We start from the raw sequence: 24,539 nt of genomic DNA, 5'->3' as shown, positions 1-24,539 counted from the left end.
ATTCACAAATACAGTGACTCAAACAGGATTGTTTATTTCCCATATACCCTGCAGTCTAGAAATTGTTGAATAGTCCAGTCCAGATGCCACTGAAAATGTGGTCCACTGGGCAGCAGCATTGTTATCACCTGACAGCTTATTAGATGTGCAGAATCTTCAAGTCCTGTCCCCAAACCTAGTGAATTCACATCTGCATTTAACAAAAGCCCCAGGTAAGCCACATCCACATAATTTTGAGAAGCTCTGGTTCAAGGGATCGATGGTATATAAGAAGGGGAAAAGAACACACAAAGCAACGAAATTTTTTTTTTTAGATGTGACATCTTTAAACCAGTAGATATTAATTTTCACTATAGTAGAAATTAAAACTGAGAAAAGTTTAAAATGTTTATTTATCAATTCCTTTAAAAATAACAACAAACCTGTTACGAGTTAACATAAATAACATATTTTATGAAAAATAGCAGTATTTACAAACCAAAGAAAAAATGAGAATGGCATTGGTTCATATTTTTGCAAATCTCTTAAATGTCTCCCTGAAGAGAAAAACAGCTGGATTCTTGTATTTGCCTCCTCATTCAATATGCTGCCATATGTTGTTTTGGTTGAAGCATTTGAAGAAAATCCAGCTTCATGCAGATACATAGTTGAAAAAGGCAGGAATATTTTGATTTCCTTTTCAGATGTTTGCAGATACTATGTTTTGATACGATACCTTGACACTGCAAGTAGTAATTTCTTAAAGGTATGCTGTAATATGGGATTGGAAATCATATCAATGGATGGCGTCATCGACTTAGTGGACATGAGTTTGAGCAAACTCCAAGAGATAGTGAAGGACAGGGAAGTCTGGCGTGCTGTAGTTCTTGAGGTCGGGAAGAGTCAGACAGGACTGAGAGACTGAACAACAACAGGATAATGTAGGTTAATCTCCTCATCTCAAGGTCTATAACCTTAGTCACATCTGCAAAGTCCCTTTTGTCATATAACGTAACATGTATGGTTCTGGGGACAAGAGTGTGGGTCTCTTTGGGGGAGGTGCATTATTTTGCCTACCACGCACTAGTGTGTATTAAATATTTGTTGAAGGGATGAACAAAGGATCCTAACCCATCACTCATTTCTCAGAGCTTTGCTCTGTCATGATATTAGGTGTTGATTGTTCAAGACACAGTTGAGGTACTACCTCTTCAAAGATGTAGGTATTCCTCGGCTCTATTTCCGGAGTGAATGAATCCCTCTGCTAAAGCAGCAGCAGCATGACTGTTTACTCCTGTCCTCACTCTCCTGTGAGCTCCTTGTGTCTTGCTTTGTGGAGCACAGTGTAGGGCACATAGTATGTATACAATGCATATTTGTTGATGAATGCACGAGGGCAGCAATTAGTTATCCTGTACAAAGCAAGTTACACTTTTGCATTTTCCCTGGAGCATATAAAGCTTATCCCCTCCCCCAAAAAGCAGAATGGCTTTAGTTATGGGGATGTAAGGCCTTGTGGCAAGTATTAATGCAAGAACAGCAAAGGCCATTAATACAAATGGTATTTGGCATCAGAAGGGCCTCACCTACTCCCTCAGGCCCCACACTGGCACCATCCCTTGAGCCTGCACCCCCTAACTGAGCGGAAGTTGGAGGAATTGCAGACAGGTTCTCAGCAGAGCAGCAGTTTAGATGGCTTAGAGTTTCCCTGAGGGTCCTCAGGCTCACGCCCCAGAGGGGCAGGTGTGGAACCAGCAGTCTGCTCTGTAGCCATACCACACATGGCCAGTTTACACCTCATGCCTGCAGAGCCAGCCAGCAGAGACTGACTGACTTTGCAGAGGGATCTTAATTCAGCCCCCAACTTGGCTGTTCTAAAGACAACATACATTTTACAGAGGACCTTTTGTATGAAGTTACTGGGGACTCATTCAAGAATAACAGAAGTCCCAGTCTGCAGAATTTTAAAAAAAGAAATTCTTTTTTTGGTTATTCCAGACACAGCTCCAGTCTTCCACCTCCCACCAGTAAGCCCATTTATATCAAAATGAGTGAGAAATTTAATCCCTGGTACTTTATAAATAAGCCATTTCCCCCCCTTTCTTTGTGGTTTACTCTGTATGTGCTTTTTAATGGCAGCGTTTAATAATGTTTATATTGCCTTTAACCTTTGACTAATTTTGCAGTTAGGTTCCAAAATCTGGTTTCACATCCAGTGTGTGTAGGCTGCTGCTCCTTCCTTTGAGACTACTGGCTTCTTATTCCTGGAAGGTATTTCATTCCCTTAATCACTTCTGCTGGGTAAAAAGCATGTCCATGGGGTAGTAGGCAATAGTAGTAGTAGTGGTAGCTCTGTAGTCTGGTAGGTGGGCTAAGTTGCTTCAGTTTTGTCTGACTTTTTGCAACACTGCACTGTAGCCTGCCAGGCTCCTCTGTCCGTGGGATTCTCCAGGCAGGAATACTGGTTGCCATGCTCTCCTCCAGGGGATCTTCCTCACACAGAGATTGAACCCGTGTCTCTTATGCCTTCTGCATTGGCAGGCAGGTTCTTCACCACCAGCACCACCTGGGAAGCCCTCTTCCTTATACTATGCCAAAATCAGTCTTCCTGGAATTTTCAATCTGATAGAAAGAAGATCAGAATGTACCTGTCTTTGTCTCTTACTGTCCTTCCCTTCCCCCCCTCCATCCTCTTCCCTTTCCAATAAATGTTTTCAGAATGGTTTTAGATTTATAGGAAAATTGTCAAGATAATACAGAGAATTTCTGTGTACCCTTCACTTTACAGTATTGTGTATCTACAACCATTCATCGAAATTCAGAAACGAACATTGGTACATAGCTCTTAACTATAAACTCCAGACTTTGGTCTGATTTCACTAGTTTTTCTCTAATGTCCCTTTTCTGTTCCAGGATCCTATCCAGGACATCACATTACATTTAGTCATTGTGTTTCCTTTGTTTCATGTAGTGTGTGATGGTTTTTTTGTTCTAATTTTTTATGACCTTGACAGTTTTGGGGGAGTACTGGTCCGGTGTTTTATAGAATGTCCCCCAGCATCTATCTGATGTTTTTCTCATGGGTTTATGGGTTTGGGAGAAGAATACTGCAAACAATGAAGTGCTGTTCTTATCACATCATGTTAGGGACACATGATATCACTATGACATCACTGGTGACATTAACCTTGATCCCCTAAGATAAAGTCACTCTTCCCTCCCTTTTCCATACATAGTTTTTTAGAAGCAAGTCACTATGTTCAGCCTATACTTAAGAGGTAGGGCAATTAAGTTCTACCTCCTGGAGGAGAAGTATCCTATATAGTAAGTAATCTGGAATTATTTTGTTAAGGAAGGTTTGTGTCTTCTCCTGCATTTATTAATGCAGTCATTTATTCGTATCAGTTTGGAGTGAAGCATATTTACTTTACACTTTGGGTTATAATCCATTACTGCTTTAATTATTCTCTTGCTCAACTTGTTCCAGCCTTGGCCACTGGGAGGGCTTCCAGTTGTCTCTTGTGTCCTCTTCATGTGTCCCCATTTGTGTGTTTCCTAAGGATTTCCTTACTTTGTGGCACTATAAGATATTCCAGGTTCTTCTTGTATTTCTCCTGCCCCAGCCCTAGAATCAGCCATTTCTCCAAGGATCTCTGGTTCCTATTATTGGAGAGTGAGATTAGAAACTAAGATCTGACCACTGGGGTGCCCATTGCTACTGGGATGTCACTACTTCCAGATCTTCTCAGTAGACAAAATTAAATACATGAGTGTATATCAGCGTATGTTACACATGTATGTGCAATGTTTCTGCATCTACATTTCTCCCTATAGTAAAGCTCTGCTATTTTGAGTATTTATATTTTGTTGTGTAGCAAACAATGAGAATATGATTCACTCTATTCTACCATCACTGGTAATTTTTTTAAAGGAGTGAGAAGAAAGTAGAAATGGAAATCTTAGCATAACTATGACTTAAGAACTCAGTCATCCTCCTGACAGATCATGTCGTTTCAGAGATAAAGACTTCCTAAGAAGTTTACTGAGGTCCAAAGAAGTTAAGAAACTAGTTAGTGGAATAGTCAGAAGTGGATTCTGGATTTTTGAAATGAAATCTCTTTATTTCCACCATATCTAATGCCTCTGTAGACTGATTAGTATTCTTGGCTTTGTTTTCATCTCAGTTATTAACTACGTAGAATGCATTAATAAGCCTTTTAGAGTTGGTGTGCACAAGTATGACCAGGTAATCCGAAGTCCACCACAGTATCACTGAGGAGGGATTTTGCTCTCCAGTGACAGGTGTGTGTGTGTTTGTGTGTGTGTGTATTCAGTTGCTCAGTCATGTCCAACTGTTTGCTGTAGCCCAACAGGCTCCTCTGTCCATGGGATTTCCCAGGCAAGAACATTGGAGTGGGGTGCCATTTCCTCCTGCTGGGGATCTTCCCAACCCAGGGATCAGACCCACCTCTTTTGTGTCTCCTGCATTGCTGCTGCTGCTAAGTCACTTCAGTCGTGTCCGACTCTGTGTGACCCCATAGACGGCAGCCCACCAGGCTCCCCTGTCCCTGGGATTCTCCAGGCAAGAACACTGGAGTGGGTTGCCATTTCCTTCTCCAATGTATGGAAGTGAAAAGTGAAAGGGAAGTTGCTCAGTCGGGTCCAACTCTTCGCGACCCCATGGACTGCAGCCTACCAGGCTCCTCCGTCCATGGGATTTTCCAGGCAAGAGTGCTGGAGTGGGGCGCCATTGCCTTCTCCACATGACAGGCGGATTGTCACCACTGAGCCAGAGTGCTGGAGGGGGGCGCCATCGCCTTCTCCGCACGGCAGGCGGATTCTTCGCCACTGAGCCGCAGAGGCATATCTTAGATCAGTAACTCAAAACTGATGCTGTAATGGCTGGATGGTAGTGAGTGAGTCTTTTCAGATCATTATGATGATTACCCTGCCTCATTTTACTTTTTATAACTGTCTCCAAAAAAGTATTTTTTGCTCTGGGAAGGGAATCACAGGGCTCCTACAGGACAGATACTTGATGTGTACACCTGCTTTTTAGAAGTGGGTCATAAAGCAATAAAGGAATCTGCTTAATGACATCCAGGAGTTGGTGATAGGGTAAAAAGTAAAAAACGAAAACTGTAGCCCCCACAGCCCCTCTTTTAACACACAGCTCCTTTCTTTTAAATTGCTTTTGACAGTATGTAAAGCAAAGAACATACACTTGAAAGTTCCTCTCAAGAGATTCCCAAGGCTACAGGACAGTCCTAGGATGCCTTCAAACCTTTCAGCCATGTCCTTTGAGACATGGGTATGTTTATACTTGGTAAACCATGTCTTGTTACCAGGTAACAGTAAAATCTCCATTCTGTTCTTTTCCAGTTGTACTTTTATCCATTTCATTTTGTTTTTGTTTGGTACATTGTGAACGTCCAAGATTTTTAGTGGAAATAAAAACAGCTGTTTCTCATGTACCAAAGAATTTAATTGTGAACTTTAACCTTGAGATAATATATCCAAATTTTCCCAGGTGTAGGAATGACTTGACTAGAAAAGCTCATTTTGGGTAGTTATCCCAATAAGAACCAAATTCAGCTTGCTTACTGTCAACTTCATTAAGAGAGAGAGTTTCTATAGGTCTTTCTTTATTTCAATACTCCTTTCTTAACATGGCTTTTCCTCTTTAAAATAGTACATATTTACCTACATAAACAAACACACCCTAATGTCCCATCTTTCATTCCGGCTTTATTTTTCTCCATAGCTCTTACCAACATTTTATATGCTATATATTTTACTTCTTTAGCTTTTTGTCTGTTTTCCCCCACTAAAATGTAAACTCTATGAGAACAGAGGATTTGTTTTGTTCGCTGCTATATTCCCCAGACCCAGAGTAGTACCTGGAACATAATAGATGCTCAGGGAATGCTTCAGAATGAATCATGTGAAAGTTGCAAGTTCTGATTATTTAGCTCCTGATTTTAATATAAATGCAAATAGTTGAACTTTATTTTATAGGGTCATTTTAGATTATAAATAAAATTAAATCACCTTGTAAGTTAAGGATTTATCTATTCACCAAAAACCTTAGAATTTGTACAAGCAGTGTGCATAGTGCCTTGGAAACTATGCAACTCACTCAGTACTACGATGCTATTATCACTTGAAAGGAATTTTGAAATTCTCTGCTAAATATCACTCAGGAAATTGAAATATCTAAAAGCACACTTTTTTTTTTAAGTTTAAAGGTGAATCAATTCAGTTCCGTCACTCAGTCATGTCCAATTCTTTGTGACCCCATGGACTACAGCATGCCAGGCCTCCCTGTCCATCACCATACCTTCAGACTAACGCAAAGATATCTTGAAGTGTCATTACCCACTTTGACCAGATTTAGCAGAAAATGACTTTTCATTGTTGCTTTTTAAAAAATCTATTCTGACTCATATTTGCCAACTTAAAGAATATTAAAAAGAATAGGTTATAAAATCCAAAGTAATTCCTCTGAAAGAGTGTCAGCATTCATTTGTATACATAGGTGCTGGCATGTTTTTATTTTTAATCACATTACTTTACAGATATTTACATTTTCTAGTGTCTGAAGTACTTACACTTTTATTTTTAGAATACATGGGCTCTTATTTGTTTAAGAAATATGTAAGATAATACAAAAGGGTATGCAACTTGACTAGCCTTTTGATGAACTAGATCTTTCAAAAACAACAGCTCTAATGCCAAATTTCCTGCAGTATTCTCTCCAGGACAAGAAACAAATAAAAAACCCATCTAGTCAGTGAACATCACAGACTTGTTTGCATGCTATCCTTGGACTCATGTAGTGCATAAATTACACCTTTGTACAGATTGACATATGTCCAATCCCCCCTTTTATTTCAGAACATTGGGGAATCGACAATGTCTGTTGTGTTAAATCAGCTGCTGCCCATGATTAAGCCTTTGAACCAGAGGACCAATGATGACTACAGCCCCGAAGAGCTGCTGGTCCTCCTGCTATATATTTATTCTGTCAGTGGAGAGTGCTCAGTGGACAAAGACCTGGGGGAAGGTGAAGAAAAAGTGAAGAAAGCGTTGGCTCAGGTCTTTTGTGAGGAGTCTGAATTGTCACCTTTGCTGCAGAAAATCACAGGTAAGTGTTTAACAAAAATAGAGGACGTATACATCACTGATACAGAAAACAGGTTTTAAAATAAAGGCATTTTGGAAAGAGGATGTAACTATCTTCATTAGAGTTGTTTAGAATTTCATGAGGCCTGATGAATGCTAGTCAGCTTTTAGGATTAGAAGTTTTTATTGCAGTAATTGTTTTTTTCCAATTGTGGTAGTAAAATGCCCTTCTAGCTGCTTTTTTAGAATTCATAGTCTTAGAACCTAAGTCTTGTTAAAACAGCAAAATTCTCACAAGATGTAATATCTTTAAGAAAAAATAAAATATGGTGCATCCTATTCAAAAGGTTTCTGATGACGTATTCTCTTTGAGATTGTCTTTTCAAGCTTAGAAAAAGCAAACCCGTTTCCCTAAGATATTATACAATGTTATAGGATGAAAATTGACATTTTCAAGAATAGTTTTATACTTCCATTTTTCATTTTAAATCTGAGTTAATTGATAGCATTCAAAATAATACCCAAATATCCCAGTGAAGTAGACTGTGCTGATTTGGGGAAAATATTTAATTAAAAGTCATAAAATCTAACCATTTTCACTTCTAATAAGAACTGTGATAAAACTTATGAAAGCCTAACTTAAGGAGATAATCAGTTCTATTGTTTCATATCAAATTCAATGTTATTTATATTTTGTGTAAAACTTATTGCCAGTAGTATGGATTGAGCCTGAGTCTGTTTGACAGTGAGAAGTTATTAAAACTTACATGTGAAACTTAAATACTTTATAAAAACAGACCAAGTTGACATTCATTCTTGAGCGTGTGTGGGTGTGTTTAGACCTTTCCACTGGGGAAAGCTCAACTTGGTAGGTTACTAACGTATCTCCTGACCTTTCCTCCTGTCCCCTGTCTTGCCTCCCTGGGTGGAGGAGCTTGCTCAAAAGTAAGCTGTGTTGCTGTCCACCTGAGTGTCCTGTGCATATGTGCTTTCCTTTGTTTCCCACTGCTGGCCTTTCCTATGTCTGGTCATGGAAAATGAAACCCTGATGAGATGGAAACTGAATGAAGTTCCCATAGAAGTGAAGCATTTCCTTGCTCAGTACAGAACCTGCTTGCCAACATAAAATCTACATAAGGAAAATTGTGGGAGTTGTTCCCATTTCATTAAGGTACAGCGCTGTATGTGATTCCATGTGTGTGTTTGGTTATAAATGAATATTGACTTAGAAAGGCTTCATACAGTTTGTATAAAGCTTTAGAACAGTGATTTGATTCAAAGTCGATTTGAATGCTAGGAGAGTGTAATTGGACGTTATTCTTAACACACATAATTCCAGAAACAGACAACAAGCATGGTATGTTTTAGTGAGGGTGTTTGGCTAGCTTTTCTGCAGCACTAGTGAGTTACTGTATTATTTTGGGAATTAAGGTCAAGCAGTCAGAGTGTTCATTTGATATTTGCTCAAGGTGTTTATTGACCCAGAATTTCATTCTTTATTAGTTTCTCTGTTTTTGATTGCTCAGGATATTGCATTTTCTTGCTTATAAATGTGATTTCACGATGGAAAACACTTCTGTACATTTGTATTTATATATCAGGAAAATTTGTAAGCTTAGCAGTTGAAGGTGAAAAAAAGAATCTATGAAAGTTTTAGTGCAGTTTTAAACTTTTGAGACATCTTTTTTAAAATTAATTTATTTCTTTTAATTGGAGGCTAATTACTTTACAATATTGTGGTGGTTCTTACTATACATTGACATGAATCAGCCATGGGTGTGGCTGATTGTTTTATAATACAAAGCATACGTTCCTACCCAAATTAACTTTGAATGTGCAATTTAAATAGATGAATAAGATGTGCTGTCTAAACTTGACAGAAGTTACCTTGCCAGTGGAACATGTGTGCATTGGTCAACTTCTGTGGACACAAAAAGGACTTGCTTTCTGAAGATAGACTTTTACTTGGCCAGTATAGATATGCCTCTTATTAAGTATGTTGAAATGCGATGTGGCCTGAGAAGTAGGGTTTATGTTTACACTTAGCTGCTGAAGAGAATGTTTAACCTACATCTCAAGATAAGGAGTAATAGGATGGTGTTGAGGCAGTGGTGACTCAGTCTTGTATCAGTACAAGGCATGCCCAGCATGTACTGGAAGAACTGAATTGTCTTCCAAATGTGCTTAGCCTATCATGGAGCTAGGTTAGTTTGGCCCACAGTATTGCACTTAACGTTATTCCAACTTTTAGTCTTGACTTACTTGTTACTGGGTGGCAGAAATTATTTTACGTCTTCTGCACATTTTGTGGTTGATGAGATTTAAAGGTATTATTGAAAATAAGCATGTAATCAATATAAGAATTGTGCTTTTCGTATAATGTTGTAATTTTACTAATCTTAACTGTTGATAGAATCAAGAAAGCAATACTTTCTAAAGTGAAGTTGAATACTGGACTGAAGATGAAGCGTGTTATCATCACACAACTGCTAAGTGATAGAACCAGGACTTGAACCCAGGTGTTCTGAGTCTGGAGCCCATGTCTTTAAACATGAGACCTAAAGCTGACACAAATTCATTTCCATAACCATTGAATATTGTATTCTGTAACTTATGCTTGCCTACATTTATTGTTTTATGCCGTGCATGCTCATTTTCTGAACAGTGAATTAATATTTGGTTAATATTGTAGATATTACTTGTGTTTTTGAATCTATCTGTAAAGATCCTTTCTCCAGGGGATCTTCCCAACCCAGGGATCAAACCCAGGTCTCCCACATTGTAGGTGGATTCTTTAGCAGCTGAGCCACAAGGGAAGCCCAGGAATATTGGAGTGGGTAGCCTATCCCTTCTCCAGCAGATCTTCCCAACTCAGGAATTGAACCAGGGTCTCCTGCATTGCAGGCGGATTCTTTACCAATTGAGCTATCAGGGAAGCCCAATAGCTACTTACAGATATTTCCTTGTACTGTCCTGTTTTGGTGCATGTATCCTCTTTGTTCCGCATTGCTATAAAGAAATTAAAATATTTTTTCTAGTCATTGAAATCTATTGGTTGTCTAGCTTTCTAAAACAGGAGTAGCAAACTTAAATTCTTTTTGTTTCAGTAGTATCTCTTGACAATAATTGTGCTGTGTTTAAAATTCATATTTCCTTTTATATGTTAAAAGTGTAATTTACTTTTGACAGTGTCTTTCATCTCTATTCTTCCCTTTTATGGAAAGGGCAATGAGAAATTGTGATTGGAAAAACAAAACAAAATTTAAGATGGTCAACGGCAGCTATTATTTTCTTTTTAATAGGTACTCTTGGGGAAAATAGTGGGCAAAAACTCCTTTCTATTCACACAGAATAACAAAGGTTGACTCTTGGGTGTCAGGGATGGGAGCTGCAAAAAGAAAATTGATATGGCCTCAATGTGTCATTTAGTGTTGTGCTTTCTCAGTCTTGCTAAGTTCAAAGAGAATATCGGTTTCTATATATGTTAGTGTTTGCATGGGAGTCACAAGAGAAAACAAAGGAAAACCATTTGAACTTTCTTTAGGCTATGAAATCAAAACACTGATTTTAAAGATCTGTGCAAACTTGGACTGTCCTCATACGGGGAGGTATATCAGAAAAGTGTAGACTTAGAGCAGAAATCCTTGACTCAGAAGTCCTGGCTGTGTCATTTCCTCTCCGTGTGTGTTAGTGGGCAAATTAATGTCTCTGAACTTTGATAATAAATGCAAGCAGCCTATTGACCACTCATGGTTTTGCTGAGAATAAAACGATGTTATGTGTATGAGCTAATTTTTGATCCATTTACTACTGTAATAGGTAATTTTTTCCCATTGCTGTTATTTTTTTGCGAGCATCTAGCTATCTTATAGACAGTGCTTCCCAGCCTTTTCACACTGCGATGCGTTCAAACAATGAGAATGCTTGCATAGCCTACCATGGTGAGTGGACAGGCTATTGTGGGAGGAAACCAGCAGCAGGGGCTCTGATCACTTCCGGCCCTACCCTATTGACCTGTGACCTGAAGTGAAGGAGCAGCTTGGCACACCTGTAAACTATTAAGGGCAAATCAGTGCACTAAGGTGTGTTGGTCAGAAGGCTCTGGAATCAGGAAACAAAGAAAAACAAAACTTGCGTATATAGTTTTTGACACCAGAACTCTTGGAAAAAGAATTTTTTTTGGTACACAATTTTTATATTAATCAATTTATTTTCCTGAATTTTTATATTTCCTGTCTTTAATTTTTCCATGTCTTTAAAGGGGCTAGATCTATTTATTTAGGTTCAGTGTAATGCTAGGGAATGAAAGATTCAAAATATCTAAAAACTGTGCTTCAAGAGAGAAGCATGACAATACCATGGAAACTATGATTTACATTTCTTAGATTCTTATTTTACTTCCTGTTGATAATTTGGGATTATCAATTTCTGTATTCTTGTATTAGGATTGTACCTGGTTATATGTGATGGAAAATTTACTAGATTAGCTTAAATAATAAATAAAAATAAACAGGGATTTTTTTTTTCCACAGCAGGAAGTTCAGAAACAGGCAGCAGAACTCACACTCTTTTTGGCTTCCTCCTTCATTTATTCTATCATCATGGTCATGAGGTGGATACTCCGCTTCCATGTGTTATAGCCATGCTTCAGGCAAGGAGGGAGGAAGGATGAAAGTCAAAGGAATATGCTAGTGAAATCTGCCCTTTTTTCTTCACCTAGGAAGACCACAACTTTCGGACTTGTAATCATTTGCCTATGAAGTTGGCTCATTTTCTAAAACACTGCATGAGTCAAAGGGATCTTACTGAAAGGCAGGATTCAGCCTGTAGGCTTATAGGTTGCAATCTTTATATATATATATTTTTTAGATTTTAGTATCCAGTATACAAGACAGTGTACAGGTTGCAGTCTTTAGGCTAGTATTGCTTCAGGTATTGACTATTATAGAGAAAAGCTTTTGAATCTCTAATACTAGAAATCTGAAAGATCGCTAGGCAGTGAAATTATACGCTACAGATCTCATGAACTCCTTTTTTGACTTTTTTTTTTTAACTAAAAGAAAAATCACATTCGTTTACATTTTAATCTGCAGTGAGTTCACCAGTGAAGTAGCATAGGTTTTCCTTCCAAATCGATACTGTAAAGATACCATCTAAGTGGAAGTCGACCTCCCACGGAACTCTGACTATTGGATGGAAAATGCTAGGAAGCAATTTGGGGCTTAATGTTAGGAAGACATATCAAGAAAATAAAGCCAGCCAGAAAGTCTGACTCACTCCCACGAGAAGAGCTTCCCAGCACAGAAGGCCGACACCAGAACTTGAGCATCAGTAGGAATTTTACCAAGACATTTTAGGACTTGAAAATGTTATGAAAAGTCAGTTTGGTGGAAGGAATGGTGCCTCAGTTGCCCTCAATTTCTGGGAAGGTGGTACTTTTCCTAGCAAGATCTTTAGTCATGCTCCCTTTCCTATGTAGTTCCCCAAACCTCGATATAAAATAATGGCAGGATTCCTGTTACTCTCACTGGAATAATCAGAACTTCACACTGATTGGAATAAAATGTATAAATTACCTTCATGATGGACCATGATTTTTTAAATCATCTTCAACTTTGTTAAGGGATCTTGTTTCCTGAGTTTTTTTCTTCTCTGTTCCTCCTCACTTGCCTATTGCCCCGTTTAAGATTAACCATGGATGACAGATGAGGAAAGGCTGAAGGTAAGAACAGTCTAGAGAGTTCTCATCTGGCATCCGCTTGTGTTCTCTAATGGAAATCTGAGAGAGGACTTCGAATGAGGAGGGAGCTGAGAACTTGGTTGTAGAAGGCAGCTTATGATACTGTCAGGCCTGCTTGCCAATGGGAAGCATGTATATGCCCCTGTCCTTAGCAAAACAAAGTCACATTCTACAACCAAACGTAAAAGCCTATTTGCAATGATTTGTATATGACAGCTTTTCTCTTTTGAAAAAGTTCAGATAAACATTAGTTCAGTTCAGTCGCTCTGTCGTGTCCGACTCTTTGTGACCCCATGAATCGCAGCACGCCAGGCCTCCCTGTCCATCACCAACTCCCGGAGTTCACTCAGACTCATGTCCATTGAGTCGGTGATGCCATCCAGCCATCTCATCCTCTGTCATCCCTTTCTCCTCCTGCCTCCAATCCTACCCAGCATCAGAGTCTTTTCCAATGAGTCAACCCTTCGCATGAGGTGGCCAAAGTACTGGAGTTTCAGCTTCAGCATCATTCCCTCCAAAGAAATCCCAGGTAAACATAGACCATATAAAATTATTATTGCCATTCATGGCTGATAATTTATTATGAAAACTTTCATCTCCATCAGCATAAGGCACAGACATTTTGTTTATTATGTTAGTAGAGATATTTCTTTCAAACAAAGCATTTTTCATCATTGGTCAAGTACTTTTCCCAGCCTTGTAGAAAGTCAGTCTTCTTTGTAAAATACGAAGTACTTCCCAACAGAGGACTGTAAAAGATGAGGAGCTAATGAGAACTCCTCCTCTTTTGTGCTTCCTTTCCTCTGTCACCTCTGCATTTTTTCCTCCTTTCACAGCTTCCCCTCAGTAATTTATCAAATTTCAAAACACAGGTTTCTGCAGATTTCTACTCTTAAGGGCACTATTTCAGTTGAAAAACAGTTTTCAAGATTTCAGATATCTTTCCCTTGAAAAGTTGTTCCTTGGACCTTGAGCATTGGCAATGATAAGGATGTTGCCACGGTAACTAGCAGAGTGATCCTGAAAGTTCATTGCCAGCTTAAACATTACCCACAGTTGAGTGAAAACTTGAGCTCATTACAGGAGGTGACAGTTTACAAAACCATGACTAGAGAATCCACTACTCACTCAGCTGAAAGACTTCAGGATACAGGGAAAATTCATTTCAGAAAAGATTCTGCTTCATCTCTTGCTTTTAATTTATGGATTCTCAGTTATTGTGGCATTCCAGCATTAGACTTTTCATCAAGGCATGTACCTTCATTTCTAGTGTTTCAGATTTCTTGTTTCAGGGCACCAAAACAAAACAAAACAGCTTTTAAGACTGTTGTTTTCCATTATGATTTGTAACACTGTTTGGTATAATAGGGTCTATTTTTCCTCTTGATTTCTAAGATTTCTGCTGGAAACGCTGATGAAGAACATATGTCTGGCCTAAATCACTCCCATGAGAAATGTTGGAACTGTTACATTTAGTTTTACTGTCCAACATATTAAAATAGTTAACTGCAGCATGTATTACAAAACGGCTATATCAAGTGAAGTTTACAATGTTTAGTTCATATTTAAAATACATCACAAGCTGTGCAGAAAAATATTTAGAGCTGCCTATTAAGGTAGCTAACTAGTTAAGTAATTTTGCAAAGATATTAAGGGATTACTGCAAATTACTTTCTCAAGTACTTAATTTTTTCATGCCAGATCATAAAAATGATCATTCTTAATTAAGACAGTGGAACAGATCTTCTTGCAGTGGTATTTATATATGCACAAAGGCATGAGACAGACTGTCTAAATCATTAATTTTTATGTCTGCTCATGATGCCAATAGTAATAATTGTGTGTATGACAGAGCAATTAATAATTGCTGATTCTTATTAATTGCACATTAGATTATACATTTCCCAGTCATGAAAGACAGCAAATGGAATGCATGGAATACAGCGTAGTTTTCTTAAACATATAGCTGTGGATCAGATGGGAGTGACTGAGTGTTGTAGTCGGAAAGAGCACAGAGGAGAAGGGGACTAATGTTTATTCCTGAAAATCCTCATTGGTGTGTAACCTGAAAATAAGTCACTTAGCTTCCTCATTGTAAACTGAGAGTCTTATTAGGTGAATCTTAGGTCTCTTCTTTCGCTGCCGCTCTGTGGTTCTAGCTTCATTTGTTTTTTATTTTTATCAGATTCAGTGTACCCCCATCCCTACCTCTAAGCCTGCTCCTTCTCAGTACCGTTGTCTCTGTCAGGCCGTCACTGTCATCTCGGGAGGGAAGCAGAGCAGTCACTGACTCAACCTCAGCTCCGAGAGCTGTGGCCTCTCCCCGCGGCCGTGTCTGCTTCCTCTGAGATGGCCTTCTCTGTTCACAGTTCTCCAGCAGTGCTCCCTGTGCCCCAGGCACACAGTGGCCCGCGGCCGCTCCACCCCTGCCCACCCATTCATGCAGCTTACTGATAACCAGGTTAGCATTCTGAAATTTAATTTTATATTTTAATATCTTTAAGGTTTTCCCTCCACTATTGTAGTCATACTTTCTCTTTGTAGAAAATTTGGAAATGTAAAGAACAGTGTAGAAGGCACATATAAATTTCATTTCATTGAATATTGATGAAAATCAGGTATTTGCCATTTGTATTTCGTCTTCTGTGAATTGCCTGCTCATGGTCTTCGCCTTTTTTGCGGACTGAGTTGTTAATTCTGTTCTTGATGATTTTAAATCAGAGCACCTGTATTATTAAGGTTATTAGTGCTCAGTCATGTGTTTTGTTAACCTGTGTTCCTGGTTGGTATTTGCCTTTCATGTTTGCTCAAACGGCAGGTCTGGAGATGGAGCTGTGTTTAGGAATGAGGGTTCAGGGACTCTAGAGGTATGATCGGGACACTCTGCATCTTCCTCCTGAGTACTGGCCTCATTCTTTCCTGTTACAACTGCCTCCATGTGACCCCCTCATCCCTCTAAGGCATTCCTGGCTTCTGTCATTTCAGAACAACAACTCAGGAAAAAGGAGAGTTTTTGTTTTTCAATCCTAAGACATGAAACTGACTGACTTCCAGTCGTCATTGCCAGGGGAATAGGGTTGTCTGTGGCCAGGCTGAGTCCTGAGTTTATAACTGCATTGGGGCGTAGGCAGGAGAGAGACGGGGGCAGGATATGGAGAACGGGCAGTGGACTGTGATCAACAGTCCAGCATTACCATTTACTAATAGAATAGGGACTGGAGTAGTTCCACAAAGGAAGGGACACTGGTGTACAAATGCTAGGCATGGCCATTGTGAAGACATTCGCAAATAAACCAGTTTCTTTCTTTATATCTAAAAAACGTATCTTATCTTCTCCCTCTTGAGTTTGGTACTTTGCCTGTAAATGGATGAAGATGTCACTGGCACCAGAATAATTGCTTCAGGAGTAGGTGTTTATATGCCTAAAAATCATTGTCTGGAATTTTCACTAATGTTTTAGAAAACAGCATCAGAACAGCTGGGAAAATTCTTAGACCTCAAACTGCTTTCACCATATAATTGCTGTCAACACTCAAGTAGCCATAATTGTGCCTGTCATGTATGACTGTGTAATTATATGTAATTTTTTGAATATAAGTATTAGCAGGACAATGATTATCATTTGGATGAATTTTAAAACTCCATTCATGTTTATACATTTTCTAAAATATTTATAATTGGATTTTTTCCCTGATTACAGAAATATACTTGTTCATTGTAGAGTACTTGGACTATCTTTTACTCTTTAATAAACACAGAATAAAATTTAAAGTTACCTATGAACCCACTACTGAGAGAAAACTACTGTTAGTATTTTGATGTGTACTTGGTGACCTATTGGTAAGTAGAAATTCAGATCCCATATAAGTCTCCCAAGTAAAAGTGGCAGGTGAGATTTTTGTTTTAAATTTGTTTTGTATTTTATCTGTCAAGGTCAGAGTGCCTAAAATAAAGGGGATCAGAAATAATGTCATATATGGCTTTTGAAACTAACACTGGAAAGTTAATTGTTGAGAATGTTGGTACTGAACTAATGTCCCGAGTTCTAGGAGACACTATCCCTCAAAAGTCAAATTACCCTTAATCAGAACATAAAGGAGAATAGGGGCTTCTCTGTCCACGGGATTTCCCAGGCAAGCAAACTGCTGTGGGTTGCCATTTCCTTCTCCAACGGATTGTCCCAACCCAGGGATTGAACCCAGGTCTCCTGCATTGTAGGTGGATTCTTAACCATCTGAGCCACCAGGAAATGCACATAAAGGAGAATTCTCTCAGCCAAAGAGGAGGACCATTAGGACCTTGGGTAGGAGGGAAAACACTTAGATACAAATAGTTCAGCCTAGAATTTTGGCAAAAGAAAATTAAAAAGAGACACAACAGGCTCTAGACACCAATATTATTTTATTATGTGAGGAGAGAAGATTAATATTTTAAAAACCAGAAGGAGAACATATGTGTACAACCATGGTGATATTCATTTGTATTTTGAAATTTAGTTGTAAACGTAACCAAGAATGTAATTCCCATGGAAACCTGACTTTTTCTGCCTTCATATGTTGCCTGTTTATTCTGTTCTTAGCACCTGGAGTGAATTGGTCCCAAATGGAATGGTAATTTTCACTGAAGTGTTTATAAAATGAAGCCCCCTTCTGCTTTTTTTCCTTTCATTTTAAACACAAGACATATGCCTGCACCTCTTCGTCAGGCTCTTGAGTTGTTGCCAGCCTGACAGAGAGCCATCTGGAACAGGAAACTGATAGGATGCAGTGTTCATTAACAATTAACATTTTCCAATGTGTAAAATGCATTAGAATTTTCATTTTAAATGCTGTGGTTTTTTCCAAACTATACTCTGAAATAATTGTATTCTTTCTTTCCTTATTTTTGTTGTGGTTAAGAAAAACAGTTAAATCTGATTTATTTATTTATTTATTGCATACAGTGATGTAGAATTGAGTTTCTTTTGTGTACAAATCACCACCTTGCAAAGAATTCAATCTTTGGCCAAAAAAGTTTTCTTCATAGTTAAAATGTGGTTGGATACTTCTTCGCTGGAAATGCACACCCTTTCTTTCCAAGTGTGGAAACAATGCACTATGTCAACAAGCACACTTGTGAGTTACAGTTTACAGTATTCAGAGTGTCTCTTTGATGTACAAGAAGTGAAGCACATGTTTTCATCTGTTAAAAAGGAAGAATGCTTTAAATTTTGTTCCCAGATTTTTCTATGGTTTTCCCTTTGTTATTTTTTTAAACTTGAACCTCTTGCTTACCATCCCTCTTCTCGCTTTCTCCCTCCTAATCTCACCTAATCTCACACTTCTACGAGAGAAATCGGAAAACTGGTCACCTGGGGAGTTTGCACACTGTACTCTTGATTATTTCAAGTTGTTCTCCTGGAGAATGGAGAAGCCCAGACAACATGACATCATCTGAGATGAGTACAGCCTTTTATTATAGAAATCGGTATTTAATGGCTTTTGAATGTAGAGCGACTGTAGCATTTCAGAGCAATAGCCCTTCCAGATATTCGACTGCAAGTGCTGACACCATTCTGTGTCAGGGCCACTATGCAGAGTTTAAAATAGAGCAATACCACCAGAGTGTATTTGTTGGAACTTCTTGGTAGGGTATGTGCAAATAACAATCAAAATATCAGATCTCTAATTACTTCCTTATTGTTTTTATCTTTGCAGTTCTCTCTTGAGCCAAGTTATGCCTTATCATTTATTTAAAATGCAGATTCAACATGTGAAAAATCCAGGAAAAAGCTCTGGGAACATAGATATGTTGGCTTTTTGATTGGCCCTTTTAATGACATGGCTCTTGTTTTGCAATTTGGCAGTGAAAAAAATATCAGTATTTTGCTTAAAATAATAGAAGAGCAAAAATGAACACGATCAGGCTCAAAAAAAATCTGGGTCATTACTCTCCAGGGTAGGGAGGCGCTAGAAACAGTTACTAAATAGTGTGCTCCACCCACGATGTCCTCCGTGTCTGGACCAAAGGGACACACCCTCTGCACTGGACTCTTCAGAGCAGTAGAATGACATTTTTCCACAATCACCTTCTCACTCTGGAGGTTTTGTATTCTATCATACCCTTTCTTCTAGCCACAGGCTTTTCAGTTCCTTAAATCCATTACACTCCCTCCAACTAACTCCCCACCCCAATCCAGGTAACCTCTTTGGGGCACGGCTCAGGCAGACCACGTGTCCTGGGCTCAGCCTTGTGCCCCTGCCTGCTAGCTCAGAGCCTCCACCCTCACCATGTGTCTAGTGAGCAGTTTATTATATATTTGTGTGATAAATTGATTGGTGTCTGCCTTCCCTCTGCCCCAGACCATAAACTCCATCAGCGTGGTTCACCATTGTATCTCAAACACCAGCTATGCTCAGGAGCAACATGGAAGGCTTTTCCTAAGTACAGTATTTATTGAATGAAGGAGGGAATGAGAAAGCAGGCCTGGCTCAGCTCCAGTTTTCATCTGACACTGCAGCGCTGCAAATAGGTTGCAGCTTTACCGGAGGAGAGAAGAGAATAGAACATTAAAGAGTTTGAGAGAGTTTGAAATCCCATTGTTTGCAATATAGTGAAGAAAATGATTCATGCAGTGAAAACAAAGACTACCAGCCAGTGATGGAACTGTTATTTTGTGCTAAATACTAAATCTGGCAGTCTTTTTGTGCTGCCAGATTTTGAATTCTGGAGGTTTTTGGTTAAATTCACTGTTTTTCCATTACTCCTCTTTTTTTTTTTTTTTTCCCATCTTTATTTCTTTGTCCATCTTCTCTTTTGTCCCCTTATCTTGTTTCCTGGCCAGGTAGTGAGGCTGTTATTCAGCCACACCTGGAAGGCAAAACATTTTTTGACTTAACTTTTAAACCTCAGGCCTACTGACAGTTCTTCTCCCACCTGAATATATCAAGGGTGAAACCGGCCACAGAACATCTGTGGAAGTTCAGTGGCCCATGGACAGAATCACCGGGGCAGGAGAGCTTTCCTCCTGAATGCCTGTCAGCAGTATCCAGCCATAGCGCCCTGACTAACGTCTCTGAGCAAATCTCTCCTCAGCCAGCTTCTGTAGCCCTTTCTGGCTGCTCTCCCAAACTTTCCCCCTCCTACTCTGAACAGAACCATTTCTCCAAAAATGTTTTCTAAAATAACATTTTTTTTTTTTCACCACATCTGCTGCTCCCAGCCCCTTCACCCCGCACCTCCACACCTAATTATCAGACCTAAACCAAGGGAGTTTGGTCATGAAACTAGCATTCCTAAGTTACAGTATTCTATTAGGTACTCACTGATAAGGAAACGGCTTGGCATACGTAATGTATCATACAAAGTGGAGGAGGGGATTTGCCCCCAGCCCCATGTATCTCTTGTCTGCTCATGTGTAACCTGAGGCCCTGTCATCAGGCATGTGTGCCCATTGACAGGAACATGAGCCTGCGTACTGGCTCTGAAGTTTTGCTTCTCAAGGCAGGAGCTGACTAGCCTGAGCACCTTTTGCTTTTCATACATATAGAAGAATCTGTGATCATTTCTTATTGCTGTGGCAAATAGGAAAGTTACAAAATGCTAGTGAAGGAGAATGAGAATGAGAAAAGCTTTAGATCCAGATACATGTAATAGTATGTTTCAGAACCTCAAGTGTTCTCTTCTTAGGATTTAAACAGTTTTATTTTCAACTCTATAATATTTTCCAGTTGTGCTATATTTCAATACCATTTCTTATGCCTAAAATACATCCCCTGCCTCTCCATTCCTACCTGTAAAACTCCCACTTATTCCAAATGCAACTACAATAGCATTGCCTTTCTTACCCCTTCTCTAATTATTCCAGCCCAAAGTGGCCCTGCGCCTCGGTATTGACTTGTGACATCTCTAGAGCATTTATATTTGTGTCAACCTCACATGGGTGATACTTGTACATGAGTGTGCTTCCTACCTGGTCATCTTGGACAAGTTACTTATTCTCTCGTTACCTTCGCTAGTCTATCTTTAAAATGAATGTACATGAGTTTGAGCAAACTCTGAGAGATGGTGAAGGACAGGGAAGCCTGGCATGCTGCAGCCCTTTGGGTTGCAAAGAGTCGGACACGACTCAGCGACTGAACAACAAATAATATTACATCTCTTGTGGGACTGCTATATACGCTTCACACTATACAGCTACTGTTGTCGTTTGGTTTCTATTAAGTTCCTTGAGGGCAGCAGCCATTCATTATTCACCCCTGTATTCTCAGTCCCCCTTTTTAAATTGTGGTGCTGAATGAAGAGATAAAAACTGGGTTGTGTGTTTTCATGTTGCGCTTCACTTTTCTCTTCTGAGAGTTGTTTCAGATGGAATGGAGGCTAGACTGATAGCTCAGCCTTTGGGGACTAGAACTGGTTCTGAGATGTTACATGGTGAGAGAACTCTTTGATGATGAGTACAGAGGAGCCTGGTGGGCTACAGTCCATTGAGTCACAGAGTTAGACATGACTGAGCACACACACATTGTTTTTTGCAAAATATTGCCTTATAAACCTGCTGTATTGCAGAAAACTTTTTCTTCTATTCCTGATAAGCCGAACACTGTAAACAGTATATCATCACCTTGGGAGTAGATCTAGATGCTCTTCTCCTCCAAAGTTACTTTACTCATCTAGGCATTGACTGTCACATTTTTCTTTCACACATACATGTTTGGAACTGATAAGATTTAACTTTATAAGAAAAGGAAATTTAACCCACGTGTAGTTGAAAGAACTTACTTTCTTCTTACACTTCTTTTCTCTGAAGAAAATCTTACAGGTTGGGTATAACTTCCTGACCCTCAGCTTTCATTGGTCCAACTCTGTGGTGTTACCAGACACCAATGAATTCGCCTTTATGAGAAGGGCAGTAAGAGAGTTGGTCCTTCTCTTTCTCAAATATTGGTTTCATGTTCCTAGCATATCTGTCAGCACTAATAAGAATATTTATGGCACACCAAAAATGTCTAGACGTGGCTCCAGAACCATCTCGTGGGATGATCTAGCTCACTGAGCTCATCGTCTGAATGATACAGTGAGATGTCCAGAGCTCTCGCAGGACAAAGCCCCGCCCCAGCAGCACTCTGTTCCAATAGGCTTATCACCAGAGCACACAGGGCCTTTGTTTTCTGGCTGCGCGGGGTGGGAATTCTTAGACCCTTGTTACCACAGACGTGCCTGTGAAGATCCGTTTGAATCCTTCCCTAGAGTGGCTCCCAAGCACTGTTCTACAAACCGGCTGTGTTAGAATCCCTAGAGAGAGTTGTTCACCAAACAGGGTTATAGACCCTACCCGAGCCCTACCCTATCAGAGAGTTGAGGGGTCGGGTCTGGGGATCCGGGTAGAAAAGGAGTAGTGTGTTCTGTCTGGAGCTTCCTGGACCAGGCACAAGACAGGGCTTTCCCTTGAGACGTCACCCCCCTGGAGGTATGTGGACTGCACCCTCTCTTTTGGGGTACTTGGAGAAGGAAATGGCAACCCACTCCAGTGTTCTCGCCTGGAGAATCCCAGGGACAGGGGAGCCTGGTGGGCTGCCATCTGTGGGGTCGCACAGAGTCGGACACGACTGAAGCGACTTAGCAGCAGCAGCAGCAGCAGCAAGGTCCCAGGTTACTGAACAGGGTAGATGTTGTCTGCTTGGAGTAGGTCAGCAGGCAGTCTGAGGTACCAACGAGCATCTTACAGGTGCTCAGCTGGCGACTGGCTGGCCATGTCTGTCAGTGCCTGTCACACAGCTGTTAGTGAAGGTGCTAGAAGTCAAACCTAGCCCTGTCTGGGGCCCGTGTCAGAGGTCTCTGTCTCTGCACTGTGTTGCCTGCTCATTCCCAGCTGAGCAGCTCCAGCCACTCCTTCCCACCTGTTACTGTGTGTGTTTCTCCTTGTTTATCGTGACACAGCTGTTCCATTTGGTGGCCGAAGCTCTTGCCAGGGCAGTGTTTATGCTGGGACTCTTCCTTCCCTTTCATGGTGAGTGAGCTGCAGTTTGTTAGCCGGCCAGTGTTCAGAAGTCAGGGTCCAGGAGTTATTTCCCTTTAGATTTTTTTTTTTTTTTAACTTGGTACCAAAGTGATTGAGTCTTGGGAAGTTATTCCTCAGGTGATCCCACTAGGTCAGAACCTGGTTTAAATGGATAATAGGAGGCAATGATGGCAGCTGAAACATTTAAAGCAACAACATTTTGGGAAAGAAGACTAGAAAAATGAGAGCAATCCTGGTAACTGCTTATATTAGTATTCTTGATTAATGTCTGCTTTTTAAAACATCAAATTGCTAATGCATCTCTAATCACTGCAGCAGTCATAACCAATTAGTTGTGTTTATGTAATATTAAAGAGTGCACGGGCAGGGCTGGCCGAAATGTCACTTTCTTCCACGGAGAGAGTCAAGATTGCATGCCTCGCTGCTTCTCCAAGCCTGGTCTCTGCAAAACCATGAGCAGCTCACAGCCCCGCACCGAGGCAGCTCTCTGGGCGACTCAGAGTTGGTTCAGCTGTGGACTCGAAAGGGCCCCCAAGAAACTACCCATGACAGCCTTCTCTGAAGCCAGGCTGCCTCTTTCCTTCCACACCTCAGAAGCACAGCGGATTGCAGGCTCATACCCAGCAAGCCTCAGCTGTTCTCTAGGCCTGTTGTGTTTGGCCTCTGCAGTGTTTGTGAAAACCTTCAGTTGGAAGCCAGATTGGAATAGAGCAGCTTTAAATAAAGAACTGGGTTTTTGTAGCTGTTGTTATTTGGTTTCTCTGAAAAATGTAAAGAATGGCAGGAATTGATTGAGGCTAAGTCGTGGCTTCTCTCTCGACATCCCAGGTGGCTCGGTAGATAAAGAATCCACCTGTCAGTGAAGGAGATGCAAGAGATGCAGTTTCCATCCCTGTGTCGGGAAGATCCTCTGGAAGAGGAAATGGCAACCCACTGCAGCATTTTTGCCTGGAAAATACCACGGGCAGAGATGCCTGGTGGGGCTGCAGAGAGTCAGACACGACAGCACGCACGCCCATGCAGCTGTTCTCCAGCTGGCTGGAGCATCCGTCCCTCACCTCCTTCTCCTATAGTATCTGTGGCCCCCCTGCTGCAGGCAGTGTGTGGCTGTACTTTCCTATCACCGCCATATTATCCCTCCACCTGCCTGTTAGCAGATGGATGAGCTGGACAAGCAGCCATTCTGACCAATTGGAAAGGGTTCACTTATCATTGCATCACTATTTTGTAAACAGGAACTTGAAATCCACGCATTCCTGAGTGTTTTTAGAGAAATGTTTCAGGCACAAGCTGTGGCATGTATTGGCCACTTGGCAAACATCTGCTGACTGACTGAATCTTTGACTAGAGGTCCAGGGGTTTGAGGACCCAGGGTCCTGTGTTTGGCTGGAAGAGGAGACCTCGGGGGCAGATTGGGAATATTACTGGTACTCTGTAGATCTATGCAGAGCAGGGAAGCCAGCTAGCGATTTTTCACTTTCCATGAAATACAGGACTTGGTCTTGTGTTGGGACACTTTGACCACTTTATACTGAAGCCTATTTGAAGACATTAAACTTTAGTAACTTTGTAAAATTTCAGTAAATTTTCTGCTCAACTAAGCAAAAAGTCCTTTTGGGTTTAGTTGGGTGTGACTGTCTCTCTCACCTGACACTGTCTATTTCTCCCAGTGCGGGCTGTGAAACAGGACTGCCT

The 24,539-nt window shown here is 40.3% G+C and overlaps 1 protein-coding gene across 1 annotated transcript in view; it reads left to right on the top strand.

Moving 5' to 3' along the window:
- Positions 1-24,539, top strand: part of SCFD2 (sec1 family domain containing 2) — a 399,990-nt gene that overhangs the window by 150,631 nt on the left and 224,820 nt on the right. The window contains exon 5 of the mRNA XM_005681611.3: positions 6,877-7,126. Within this exon, the coding sequence (XP_005681668.2) occupies positions 6,877-7,126 (250 nt within the window). The remainder of the gene's footprint in view (positions 1-6,876; positions 7,127-24,539) is intronic.

This window comes from Capra hircus, chromosome 6, assembly GCF_001704415.2.
Source record: "Capra hircus breed San Clemente chromosome 6, ASM170441v1, whole genome shotgun sequence".
In the NCBI taxonomy this organism is placed as follows: Eukaryota; Metazoa; Chordata; class Mammalia; order Artiodactyla; family Bovidae; genus Capra; species Capra hircus.
This window is presented reverse-complemented; position numbering and strand designations above follow the sequence as displayed.